Source organism: Phascolarctos cinereus, unplaced genomic scaffold (genome assembly GCF_003287225.1).
Source record: "Phascolarctos cinereus isolate Bilbo 61053 unplaced genomic scaffold, phaCin_HiC Scaffold_7;HRSCAF=346, whole genome shotgun sequence".
Lineage (NCBI taxonomy): Eukaryota > Metazoa > Chordata > Mammalia > Diprotodontia > Phascolarctidae > Phascolarctos > Phascolarctos cinereus.
This window is the reverse complement of record NW_027556180.1, coordinates 41616125-41630095: the sequence shown is the minus strand read 5'-3', so window position 1 is coordinate 41630095 and position 13971 is coordinate 41616125. Positions and strand designations below refer to the sequence as shown.

Below are 13971 nucleotides of genomic sequence, written 5' to 3'. Positions count from 1 at the left end.
TGTTAAAAAATCAATATACTAGAATTTTTAAATATGAGATACCACTGAGTATATTCTACAAGAATTTTGCTATAATGATGATCACAGAATAATGGCTTTTGAACTGGAGGGACCTCAGGTCACATAGTATAGCCCTGTCCTTTTGCTAGTAAGGAAATGGAATTCCAGAAGTAAAATATTTTGCTCAAAGCCATGTGGTAGAGCCAAAATCTGAAGCTAGCTTTGCTGACTCCATATTCAATACCCTTTCTACTTCTGCCTTCAGGATTTAGGCAACAGTTGCCTGTAGTAAGAATCTTATTTCATCCTTTGGATTCCTAATTTAAATTTAGAAGGGCTACTTTAAATCACTACCTTAAATCAGTCATTTTTATTTCAAACAGTTCAATGCACTGTGTTTATATGTCAAGTCAAGTAAGCAGAAATGGAGACCAGTATGAAGGCAAAAGAAACAGGAACACAAAGAGCTGTACCCCAAAGGAAGTTAGTGTTGCTGCAACTCTAATCTTCTTTCTTGACTTCTAATCTAAAGTTGTAAACCAAAGGTTCCTCAAAGAAATCAGGGCAGCTACACTGGCATCAAATGGGAGCTAAAATAGCTAAGATTCTCCCCCTGAATACCACACTCACACCAGAATTCATCCCTCCCGAGTATCAATTTCTAAATCTTCTCAGTCTTTCCTCTTCTAAGTTAAATAAAGGAATAAACATATTTTCCCATACTAAATAAAAATGAAATCCTGCAACTCTGAGTAGTACATGAGTACCAAGGGCCCTGAAGGGATAAGGGGAATACAAGAAGCAGGAAGGAGTTCATTTTCAATATCTGTCTTCTGTAGTGCTTCACATACAATACAGAAAACAAAATTAAGTTATTTTGCTTTTCTTTTTCACACGAGTAGAAAACAAGAATTAGGGCAAAGTAGGCAAGTTGTAAAATCCAATTCTACAGCTATTAGATTCTCACTATAGATGTGAACACAAGTATAGCTGTAATCTGCAAAAGTCTATGCAGCCCAAATGGAAAAGTATCATCACATATTTAATTCAACATTATGTCACTATATTATCTACTTAAGTGCTTTTAAATAAATTAGGATTTAGTAGTGTTACATACCAACTAGATTTCTAGGAACCTGAATAAAATCCTCCACAAATTCCAAGAAACCTCTAGCCTTTTTCACAGCATCAGCACTCTAGAGAAGGGAAAACAAACGGAAACAACCAAGTATTAGAGTTATCCAGCCATACTTGAAATACTGTGTGAGAAAAAGGCCAGTTGCTAACTGGCCTAATGATGCTCCCCTAAAAGGCTGGCCGTCTAAGCACTGAAGACACAATGGGGTTCTAAGGAAGTGCTAGATGATATTCTAAGACAAGCCTGCACAGCATTCTTTTGGCCCTTGGCCCTTAAAAAAACACAGAGGACGTCCCTATGGCTGAGGTCATCCTCAGGCCCCAAAGAATTCTCAGACAGAGCTAATATGGCTCACTGACCCTTTAAAAAAACATGATAAAGAGGCCTAATACCCTCGGGCAGGCCTGTACAATAAAACATGTACCCCAGTAACTGTTACAGGGCTCTGAGAACCAAAGAATTTAAAGCTGTACACAATATGAATATCATCATCTAATCCAAGACCCCAATTTACCAATGAGATTTAAGTCACAAGCCCATGTCAGTACTAAAGACTTCATCTAAGTCTTTCTTTCAATAATAGTATAGAAATGGTTTAAAATTTCCTCCTATGCTAAGGCAGAGCAGAAATACTTTAACCTGACGACTTTAAGGGAAAAAAAATTTTTTTAATAAGATGATCTTCAAAATCATTTGACCAGATGCTGGTCAAATTCAACCTGAATGATGATGGGGAAATTTTAAGGGAAATCTGAAGTTAAAAGATTAGCACAGTTGAGATGAAGAAAGCTATGTGACCCCAAGAGTTAATCTGAAAGAATACTGCTTTCACTTCTGAACAAATCTTAATCAGAGTGAAGCCAATGATTTTTTTTTAAAAGGGGGATCAATTAGCTGTTTCACTTAAAGGACCACAAATAAAAAATTATCGACATAACTTCAATCATGAGGGTTTAGAAGAATAATTTGGATAAAATTGCAGCATTTAATTAACATTCTCTAGTACAGATTTAGAGAATAGAAAATAACGTTACTCTGTTGTAAAAGTTCACACATCACTCATACTTTTCATTAAGAGACTACAGAAACACTATGAAGAAACAGGTTTGAAACATGTCCCCAAACACGGATAAGCAGGGTAGCATAAAAAGTTATATACATTATTACATACTGTAACAGGTTTGAGCTATGACTTCCTAAACCGTAACAGCTGAATTTCTGATTTAATTTTAAAATTAATACATAGCCTACTCTTCCTTTTCCCAACACTGAACTGAAACTCTTCCCATTGTTAAAATAAAATGATAAATGTCCTAATTTGGTTTAAAATGAAAGTGAATCATTTTAGCCAATACAGTCTAAGCAAAAAGGATTTTTTAAAAGGTACAGTAAATTGAGTGTAATACTTTAAATGTAATCATTATGGAAAAGCCACCAAATTTTACCTCTCCGTAGATCCTGAATGTTCCAGTATCCTCATCCAGTTCAATTGCGGTGACTCCTGGAACCTTTCTAGCCTGCTGAATATTACTACCATGGGTTCCTATTGCAAGACCCATTAAGTCTTCTCTCACAATAAATTCTTCATGAAACGCTGCTGCCAATTGTTTTGTACACTAGGAAAACGTAGGAAATTATTTACAGCATCACAGAAAAAAGTCACACAATTACAATCAGCAATTCCCAAGGTAATCCTATAATTAGCAAAAGTAGCATTTTCTCCTAGTCTGTAGTACAGAGTCCCCAAAATCAAACAGGTTGTGTCAGAAAGTTTGATTTTTTTGTTAACTGGAATTCAGAATACATTTTACCATAGAAACCATATTACAAATAGCAACTGCTGGCAGAATGGGCCACGCAAATATTTCAACTATGTTATAAGCTAACTTTGTTTTAAATGTGTTAGCCTGAGAAGATAACTATGGGAATGTATTAACCCACATTTCAGCCAATGCAGAAAACAAGGAGCACTCAGAGGAAAGAGATGAAGATTACTCTACTTCGTACAATCACTGAACAGCTCTGGAGCTGTATGATAAAAGGAAAACAGAAAATTACAACTGGAGGAAAATGTTGGTCCCACATGTTCCTCCTTCATACATTCAGCACGTGTCAAACTCAAATAAGCATAGTGACATAGAATGTTATTTATATTGTTGTTTTCATTAAACATTTCCCAAGTACGTCTTAAGCTGCTTAGGGGCTTCTTATGCAGAATTTTTACAACTATACCCTAGAATCACTGTTCAGACAACTTTATGCCCAAAGTCAAGCAAATAATGATTTCTAATACTGAAATAACTGGACATTAAACAAAACCTACTTACTTCTAAATGTTTGGTGGCTTCTTCATTTCTTGACATAAGCATCAGTTTGGTACGAATACTTCGCAAATGCATATCACTTAAAATATTGACCCTCTTCACAGTTGCTTCACTGGCAGACTACAAAATAAAAAAATTCAAGTTGAAAATGTGTAACAGAAAGAAAAAGAAAAGTCAGTCCTGCCCTGAAGTCACTCACTGTCAGGGAAGACAATATATACAAAATACAGAGCTCTGTGATTCCATCATCAGGGGTAGAAAATATAAAATGTAACATAACAGAAAATATAAAAGAATAAAGGTCCTTGTCAGATTTTTTTTAAGCTACCAGATTTGCTCATCTTTTTTTCCTACTCTTTCTCTGGATTAAAGAAGAAAAAGGGAAGAGGCTACAAGGGGAAAATCAGACAATATAAAATTTCATTTCTTAAATATAATGCCAATGCTACAAGAATTGAAAAGAGGCCTAGGTGAACCAGTAGGACTTATGGGAAGGCAAAGAGTCCTTAAGAATGAAAAGGCCTGGAAGGTTAGAAGCAATTCATATGCATCCCTGTAGGCACTACCCCCATTAATGAGATCCTCCAAGAGCTGCAGAAGCACCAGCACTTATAATAGTATTAGGATCTGTACACATCATTATTATCAAGGTTTAGGTTTACCTACAATTCAATGTTTTACAATATTTAAGTCAGAGATATTTATTCTACTTAAAATGAAGTAAAATCTTACCAGTATCATTAACTGTGTGGTTTCAGCATGGTAAAAAATCCGGCATGCTCCCACCGCTTTTTTAAAATCTTTATGTGCATTTTCATTAGCACACCTAGAAAGAAATTGATATACATGTTTTTATTAACAGGTAATATTGTAAAGACAGTAACATACTGAATGTGACTCCAAATATTAAGTTTCTCACTATAATAATTCTGCTTCACAGAAACCTTTTCTCCCTAAAAGATTTTAATGGCCATTTTAAAAAAGGGGATTTCTACAGCAAGAGATAAGTCATTTTAAATATTTAAAATGATTGAACAGTAAACAGAATTACTCACGCCTCCCTTAAATCCTCAGGAACATCTACTGTGCATTTAAAGAAGGTGTTTTTTTTGACAGTTTTGTTTTGATTGACAGGTCGAAGTCGTTCAAAGGTGACGATTTCATTGTAAGTGGCATCACAAGCAGCATATTCAATGACATAAAACTGGAAAAGAATAAGATAGACTAAAACACTCTCATTTGAAGAGAAAACATACAAATATTCTAGTACAAAAGTTCTACTAATACCAGTCAACTTTTGCGTATCTGTCCACACATGACCTAACTAACTCAATTGCTTTTGCCTAAGATTAAAGTACCTACATTTGCATGCCTTAGTGGATTTTCTTATGGTGTTTTTAATCCCTAGATTCCCAAAACTTGTGGCATTTCAAATTTATTAATGATAGGTTTTATCTAACTGTATCACATTAGATGTAGGTGTTGTGTTATATTGATAATGACCTTGTGTTTTAGAACAATTGACACAGCAATCAACACGCATGTCAGACACAATTTCCTTATATCAGTATCTTTATCCCTTTTTCAGGTTCAAAACAGAGTCATGAGGGAATATGGTCACAACAGTAAGGGTCAGAGACGCTTTAACCTAATATACTTTTAATCCCAATCCCAGCGCTCTCTCCACTGTTTTGCAATATAATTAACAATTTTACCTATATCAAGATTAGATGCATTATACAGTTGAAGAGAAACCCTACTTGTAACTTTTCTAAAAATCTCTGTAAATATCATATTAAAAAAAAATTCCCCTCCAAAGTGGTATTTTTAGACATTTGGCATTAGTAGGTTAATTCTTAAGATTCTTTTATTTTTAAACCAAAAAATTATCTCACCATCTAATTCCAAAGGTGTGGCAAAAAAGTTTACAAAAAGGGAAGTTTTAACTACTGTCTCAGTCCAATTCTCAGATGAGGAAGAGTAGTCAAAAACAAGTTTGGCTATGGGACAATATCAGTAACCCATAAAGTCCCTACCAAACCATGGTAAGGATGATGTAGGAAGGCTGAGGGGAGAGTAGATGAGGATGGCTTGGGACTGGCTGGAACTGATTCTGAAGTCTACTGTTAAACTAGTACTGGTGGTAGACTACCACCTAGTTCAACAGGGATGAAAGCCTAGGCCAGCAGACCCTAAACAAGGACCTATTTGTGACATGCATCTTGTTGATGCAGCAACCCTTCGGGTACCTCTGTCCCATTTCATTCAGTGCCCCTTGCCAAGGATGCTCCCACCCATCTTACATTCAACCCTAACTCCAGATGCTGGTGGTTGTAGTGTGAGTATACAGGGGCATTTCCATGGTGAAAATGACATTGGTTATGTACTAGTTAGCAGCAGTACCCAACTATTCAAGAGCTCTTCTTGAGAAATACTCATTTCTTTACATGCCACCAAAGGGTGATCAGTGGACACCCAAACGGAACCCTCTTTCTAAAGGTACTTGGTTCTAGACATACTGTTACTCACCAATGACAGATTTCAACTATTTAAATGAATGAGTGCAAATTATCTACCTCTTATCGCCACCCCTTCCTACAAGCACACCATTCTAGACAAAACAGCATTTCTTAGGCACAGAATTTTGAAATCAAGAAAGATATTTAAAGGGTACTACTACTACTGCTATTATTTTCAGCAATGATCCCTTTCCTAAACCATCATTCTACGCATAAGACTGTTCTGAATTATTTCCTCATCTCCATTCACTAGATGGCAGAGGGAAAAATGCACCCTATTAGGTGTTAAAAATAACTTACTTCTCCTTTCATCATCCGAACTTTTGCAAGCCACCATCCACATGGTTCTTGGTCATTTGCTCTTGAATAAACCTGAGAGGACATAGTTATGAAATTTAAACACTCAGATCATATCACAGATTATCCAAATTACCATACTGAATCGACATATTGCTAAGAAGATGTGATTGATTCCATCAGGATAATTAGGAGGGTACAAATTATTTTACTGTTTTTTGTTGTTGTTGTTGAATTCTGCTTGGAAAAAAATGTTCCCTAGAAACTTAAAGGTTTTATTGTTAGAATTAAGATTGCATTTAACAAACAGGAAAACAGCCCTTAGCTTAAATTTTAAATTCTTGGGCTTTAGCATATGAATAATTACTCTTCAAACTTTTACCTGGCACGCTTCCACCCATCTTAAGATAATCATCTTGTTTCAGTTTTATCAACATTTTTTGTTGTTGAGTCCTTTCAGTCTCTTCATGACCCCATTTGGGGTTTTCCTGGCAGAGACACTGGAGTGTTTGCCATTTCCTTCTCCAACTCATTTGAGGAAACTGAGCAACTAGAGTTAAGTGACTTGTCTAGGGTCACAAAGCTAAGTGTCTGAGGCCAGATTAGATCTTCCTGCCTGACATTTTATCCACTGTTGCACTTAGCTGTCTATTGCTATGTATCAATTATTTCAAAGGCTGATGAATCTTTCATGAAAATTCACTTCAAGCCAAGCATGACACTTAGCTTCTTTGACAGGAATGTAAATTAAATTGATAAGTACATTCATGGCTTTTTTAAAAAAATAAAATACAGACCATATTCATCATATTTTAACAGATTCTTAACTACTGTTAAATTCTGCTATAAGACCCTTCAAAATACTGGGGGTTTTTTGGTGGTTTTGGGGGTGAGAAAGAAACCCTGAAAGTGCCAGCGTAGGATATTTGATCACTGTCGAATCAGCACCACACTACCTCTGAATATGTTCAGATGAAAAGTTGTCTTTGAAAAATTTTTTTGTCCTTTGCAACATTAGAAACCTAGATTTCATTTTTTTAAAACAAATTTTTCTTTGTTTCCAGAATTGTAAAGTGATTAAGAGGCTCTAAAAAGTCATTGTCTTTTAAAAAACAAATCTTCAGTTTCATCTCTTAAGACTGTATTTCACAATCACTGTCTAAAATAGCAAAATCTGTTTATAATATTCCATTTAAATTTAGAACTCCAAACTTAAGTGTTAAAAAAACTGTTTAAACAAGCAACTGGGAAAAAATATAAAATATCAGAAAATATTCCATTTAAAGAAAAAAAATAGTTATAGTAATCTGCCTTACAAATTTTTTCATTTTGTGATTTTCCTTCTCAAATTTATCTCAGAACAGTTGTTGCCACTCTCCATGACAATCTTTTAAAAATCTATTTCGCTAAGTTGGACTGGGTAGATGGAAGCATATTGGCCCTATTATTTTTATATCTATATCTATATCTATCTATCTATCTATCTATCTGATGTCCTTGGTTCCCTCTTAAAGACCTGGGGGGTGAGACCAGGAAGGACTCTTATAAAGTGATTTAATGAGCAGATGAAAAGAAGGAAGAGGTCCTGGAACAGAGTTTACCACTGATCATGGGGAAAGAAGAATCCTTAAGAGAGAGTCGTTCAAGGGAATCTGATAGTTTCAGGAAAATAATTCTCTAGAGGGCCAAGTTAAATGACAATTAAGTTCATTAAACAAAATTGTTAAATAAACTTTTATCTGAGCTCAGCTGACTATGTTTTTATCTTACTGTGGTATTTTGTGTTTGTCTGGGAATACAATAAAACTGCATAAAAATAGCTTGTGTAACTCTCAGGGTCGTCAGCTTAACATAAGTCTGACAGAATATATGTGCCAAAGCCAGAGTTCAGATGCCTTTATTCCCTCCTTCTCTTCCCCTATGTATTTGTGTACGCGTTCAGATAAGTCTGTTTCATTCTGATCCTCCACCTTCTCTTAATGTGATTTATTTTTTTATCTCCTAGTGTGCTTTCTACCACTTCTTGATGATCCAATTTTGTTTTGTTTTTACCCTGTAGATAAGTCAAAAAAACCACCTCTAAATATATGTAATTAATGTCATTTCTTATGCTTTTCTTGAGAGTTGTAACGATTTACCATTGCTGTGTTTCTCTGGAAGGGAATGGGGCAAGCAAAGAGACAGTGGGAATGTAATAAAAAAATGCTGGTGACGAGGGACTGGATGTGGAAAGCTGCAGAGGCCATCAAGCCTCAGCTGGCCTGTGGCTGAATTGCCTTTTTCCTATTCTTCGTTACAAAGCATAGCTCACCGAGGAAAAGGAAATGAAGGAATATACGCAGAAATGAAGATGCAGGCTTTTAAAAAAAAAGTACAAAAAAAAAGATACAAAAACTGACTACTAAAAAGCATTAGATAAGATGAACGGGTTAAAATTTCAGTTAATAATTCCCAATTTAACCACCATAACTTTCATGCATAAAAAATTAATTCTGTGGTACCTTTTATTTACCTAAGGATAAGAAAGGTTTAGCTTTCACAAACTTTTTAACTAGCGAGGGCTTTTCAAAATTTCTAAGAACAATGAAAGGAAATCATTTCAGTGCAAACAAAATCCTTTCCTTCTGATTTCCCTCCATTTTCTCTCTGGTCCTTTGATCCTCGTCCTTGCTTCCCCAGCTCTCAATTTCTTGCTTTCCTTCAAAATGACTATTAAGATAGAAATTGAAGTTTGTTTTTTAAGCTCCCCTTGTCTTTGAAACATATTTGTGGGCCTAGTGAAACATATTTGTGGGCCTAGTTTTTTCCCAGCGTACAAGTCACCTTTTGACTTCAAAAAGGAAAAAAAATACATATTCTAGAATGACCAAACAATACACCAATCTCTAAGAATGCTGCCTGCATCCTCCACAAATGACTTGCTGGTTTCAGCAAAGAAAAAAATTCCAAAGAATTAACTTATTTGTGCTTTAAACAGATACCAACATTTGCACGATACATATGGAATCACTTACCTCTACTTCATCTCCTTCACTAATTTCTTTTTTTATATCAGGAGGAGGAGGTAATCTTACTTCATTAAACGGAACTTGGCGTTCAGGCTGCCAGCTGAAAATTAAAGATGTTTTATACAATGCTTATGTAAAATTATTTCTCACATAAAGGAGCAGATCTTATTACATCTTTATAATTAACTTCATAGTCATCAACTAAAAACTGAAAAATAATACTCTAGATAGCAGTGGGGGTACCAACTATAACCTGTCAGAAATGACACATAAGTTTTCATTTGGAAATACACTACTGCTGTAAAAACCTTTTATTTTGGAAATGGCATAGCCATGTAACATTTGCTCTAAGGGTTTTGTCCTTTTTTGTTCAGGAGGGAGGAGCAGGTAGAAGAAAAGAAAGTAACTGTTCATAAAAATTCCAAACTACTTTCCATGGAGTTACAAGCTATTAAAATTGCTATCTAAAAATCTAGACAACTTAGAAACTGAATGGTAATAGTCAACTTCCAATGTTGCCTGAAATGAAACATGGAAAATCTATACCTTCTTTTTCTAATATGGATGGAAATCCTTCCCAGCCTTTTGGGCAGAAAATGACTAGTTTGTTGACTTGATTAGGGGGAGGGAGGGGGAAGATGGGGATTTGACATGGCAGCAGCTCAAATATGCTGAAAGGGTCCTGGCAGCCCTGGACTGTGTTATGTAATTATGAATTTTCTCGCCTCCATCAAGCCTTTCCAGACTAAACTAATGCAGCTCAAAATAACATTTGCCTTTACCATTTTTCAGCTTCCATGCCACTTACTGTTTGTTAAAAGGGGACCCAGCCCTTGACAATATAGAGCTCTGAATGGTCTACTTGCTATATGGAACTGGTCTAAATACTAACTGCATAATTTTCAGAGTACGTGTGAGTGTTTGCTTTTAAAGAGATCTTAAGGTGTGCTGGAGCATAGCTGGACTAAATGAATTTTTATTAAAGGGAGGTTTAGAGCCTTTTACCTCTACCTTTCTTCTACATCCTAAAATATATTCTATAATTACTATGCCAAGACTGATGGTAATTCTTGATTTCTCCCTGCCCTTGCACCTCCCAGTTTCAAGCCCTGTCCAACTCATTAAGAAATTAACCTGCCCCTTTTATTTGTCTTTTTATACCTGTTTATATGCATGCCTGTGGGAAGAATATGTTTATAATAGACTGAGGAAAGGCAACTGAGTAGAACTTTTTCAAACTCAAGACTTAGAAATAAAGACTCAACAAACAGATGATGTAGTAAAAAAAAACCTCCATAATTTTAAAGGTTAATAGTAAGAAAAACTTACTTATTTTCAAAAACAACTGTCAGGGAATCCTCGTGAACATCTTTGATAAATCCCTATAAAAACAAAAAACAAGGTCATATATTCAAAGTCAGTTCAATGTTATATGAAAGGTTTTTTAAATGACTCTAAACTTCCCTTGGGAAAATACAAACACAAAACTATTATCTTTACTAAAATGATAAGGTCATCAGATCCATTCTCTTTTACTCTGAGTATCATGTTAATATCTTGAAGTCTAAAAAAATAAGTTCAGATGTCACATTGTTTGAGTATACTACTATGCTGAGCTAAGAACTTAAAGGGGTGAGTGGAGTAGAAAGGAGTAATATTAACATAAACCTTTTATTACAACATTGTAAAACATGTTGTAGCTACCACAGTGTATCAGGGAGGGAAGCTAGTCCCCAGGCGATAAGTCTGTACAAAGGCAGTTCGGAAAGGTTGTACTACATTCTGCATAAAATGTTTCTTACACACAAAGCACCACAACTTCTCAGTATGGTCAAGGACACTTTGTTTATACTGCCACCCCTTACTTCTATCCTGTTACCAAAAAACGTCTAATCCACCTTCCACACAAGAGTCCTTCAAATACTTTAAGACAATGGACAAGAAATGCAGGGAAAACTGAAAAGCAGTCTGTTAGAAATTGAGTGTGTACAAACATTTTAATCCATGTACCATAATAATCTAAACATGCATGCAACCAGAATGCTAAAAAAGCCAAACCACAGAAAAACTAGAAAAGAACCAGGTCAGGTATTTTTCACAATAATGGCAAGGGACAAGAATCCTTAAGCAAACAAGGAACTTTCAAAGGACTGAAACTGAAAAGCTTCTGCAAGGGCAAAAATCAATAAAACTAGGATAAGAAGTGAAACTGATGGGGGAGGGGGGTTAGTGGCACTAAAATCTATGCAACACATTTTCTGGAAGATTAACATTTACTATGTATATGATTAAGAATCTCTTTTCCTAGTCAGGCAAAAAAACAGTTTTCCATTCTTTTGGGGGAAAAAACGCAAAAGACAACTAGTGACAACCACATGAAAGCCTATTCTAAGTACTAGGAATAAGAACCCACTCTCAGGTTCCAGTGTATTCCCAGTAAAATGGAAGGGATGACAAAGGATGAGAAAAATTAATGTTGGAGGAGTTGTATGGAAAAGATTGGCAATGAGTCAGTCAATAAACATTTATCAAGCCCTTATGTGCCAAGCACTGTATTAAGCCTAGAGGATACAAATAAGACAGTCCCTGCCCTCAAAGAGCTTACAATATAATGGGAGTTATCAGCACAGGATCTTGGTGTCATCTAGTCCAAGGGGGGCAGCTAGTGGAAGACGAAAGGAGGAAGAAAAACTCCCTGGCACACCATACCAATGCACTCACAATTAGTGGAGCTGTGAAATGTTTAAATCATCCTGGAAATCCATACCCTTTGACTAATAATGTTAGTTACTTATCCCAAGAAGATGAATACAAAAATTTTATAGCAGTACTCTTAGTAGTAGTAAAGAGCTTGTAACAAAGCAGTTGCCCATTCACTTGGGGAATGGCTAAAAACTTTTGGTATACAAATATAATGGAATATTACTATCCTATAAGAAATTATTAAAATGAATACAAGGATAAGAAAGTTTTGGAAATGGTGGAATGGCAAAATAAATTCTATAGCAAACTTCTCAATAAGGGCTCAGTATTGAAGAAATATAGACAAATTATGTATACATAAATGATCATACACCATTACCCAACAGGTAAGTCCAAACACATGAAAGAATACTGCAAAAATCATTGAGAAATGTAATGCAGAAGTCAATAAAATTATAAAAGTTTTCAATGGCTGTCATATTTTAATTATCCTTGATCTATATTAATACAGTTCACTGAACTTAAGATTATGCATTTTTCTCCTCAAAGTGCCTAATTCAATAGAAGCCAAACTCCTCAGTCCATCATTCAACAAACACCTCCAAATTCTGACTTCAACTGGTAGGCTTTCTCTATCTCCCAACCACTACCCCTACATGAAGTTATTCTACCATCAAATTGAACTATTCAGTCTTTCCCAAACATAATATACCATTTTTTACATCCCTGGCTAGGTTTATAATGTTCTCTTTTCTCCAATGTGTTCTTGTTCTAGCACCCCCAGCTCTGTCCATAAAACTACTTCTGATTCATAATTCAAGGCTGAACAAATGCTCCTTTTAAAAAAAAAAGGATGCAGTACCTTCCTATCTCCCTTACTGTTCTTTCACATTATAGTTGGAGGTCATGGTCTTGTTCCCACTAGACTAAATTTCTCACAGCCAGGCCTGTTAACTATCATTTAGATAGCCCTCACAGACAGTAAGAGGACAGGTTTAAAATGAAAAGAGATGATCTAATCATATGATCCAGCAAGCATTTATCTAGTCTCTACTATGTGTCATGAACTACGGAAAAACAAAAAGATTAGAATTCAAGTCCTCTTGATGCCCTGGACGGTGCTCTATCCACTGCACCACCTAGCTGCCCCTGGAGTATTTTCTGAAATGTTTTCTAAAATACCAATTCAATGTGCTTGTCTTTCTGTTGAATATGTAACATACTATTAAGTACTAAGAAACTGGGGGAGGGGCGAAAAGGACGGACCCACAAGGTAAACTGGGGGGAATACAAGAGTCAGGAAAGATTTGACCTGACTACTGAAGGAAACAGGGATTGGAATCACATTCTGAGCGGAAGGCCTGAGAAGGGAGATGGAATGTCAGTTCAGACAGACCAAAGAACCTGGAAAGATAGGTTGAAGCCTGGATTGTGAAAAGGGTATTTAAATTCCAGGATCCCATATCTGTGTGTGGATAAAGGGAAGTGTGCTTTAGAGTATCATTGGCAGCTTAGTTTGTGGGAAATGGAGATGGAAGATACTTGAGGCAAGGGGATGAATTATGGGACTTAATGCAATAATTCATGAAAGAAGTAAGATAGGCCTGAACTAGAAGAACAGCTTGATTGTAAAGATGAGGAAGCCAAAAAAAAAAAAGAGGCCAGCTAAGTTATTATTACAATTACATGACTTGTTCTACTCACAATCAACTCTGTAAAGCATTCAGCACAGTTCATGGGACATGGTAGGCATTCAATAAAAATGCGTGTTCCCCAACTCCAGCCCATCAAGATTTAGAGCTGGAAGGCATTCCAAGGAGTCACCTAAAACCATTTCTACAAAGCAGAGGTGGAACTAAGAAAGCGATGTTAAATTACTCAAGTCACATAAGAGTAGCAGAAATGGAATTTAAACCGAAGCTTACTTAGGAAGTAGTCAAGTTAAAAAAAAAAAAGGAAGTAGTCAAGTTTAAATCTGAACC

General features: G+C 35.7%; 1 protein-coding gene across 1 annotated transcript in view; it reads right to left on the bottom strand.

The window, feature by feature from the left end:
- FXR1 (FMR1 autosomal homolog 1) overlaps positions 1-13971 on the bottom strand; it is a 61475-nt gene that overhangs the window by 22468 nt on the left and 25036 nt on the right. Inside the window, 8 exon segments of the mRNA XM_078147456.1 lie at positions 1118-1196; positions 2584-2754; positions 3466-3582; positions 4195-4288; positions 4518-4666; positions 6282-6353; positions 9293-9386; positions 10616-10668. Of these exon segments, the coding sequence (XP_078003582.1) occupies positions 1118-1196; positions 2584-2754; positions 3466-3582; positions 4195-4288; positions 4518-4666; positions 6282-6353; positions 9293-9386; positions 10616-10668 (829 nt within the window).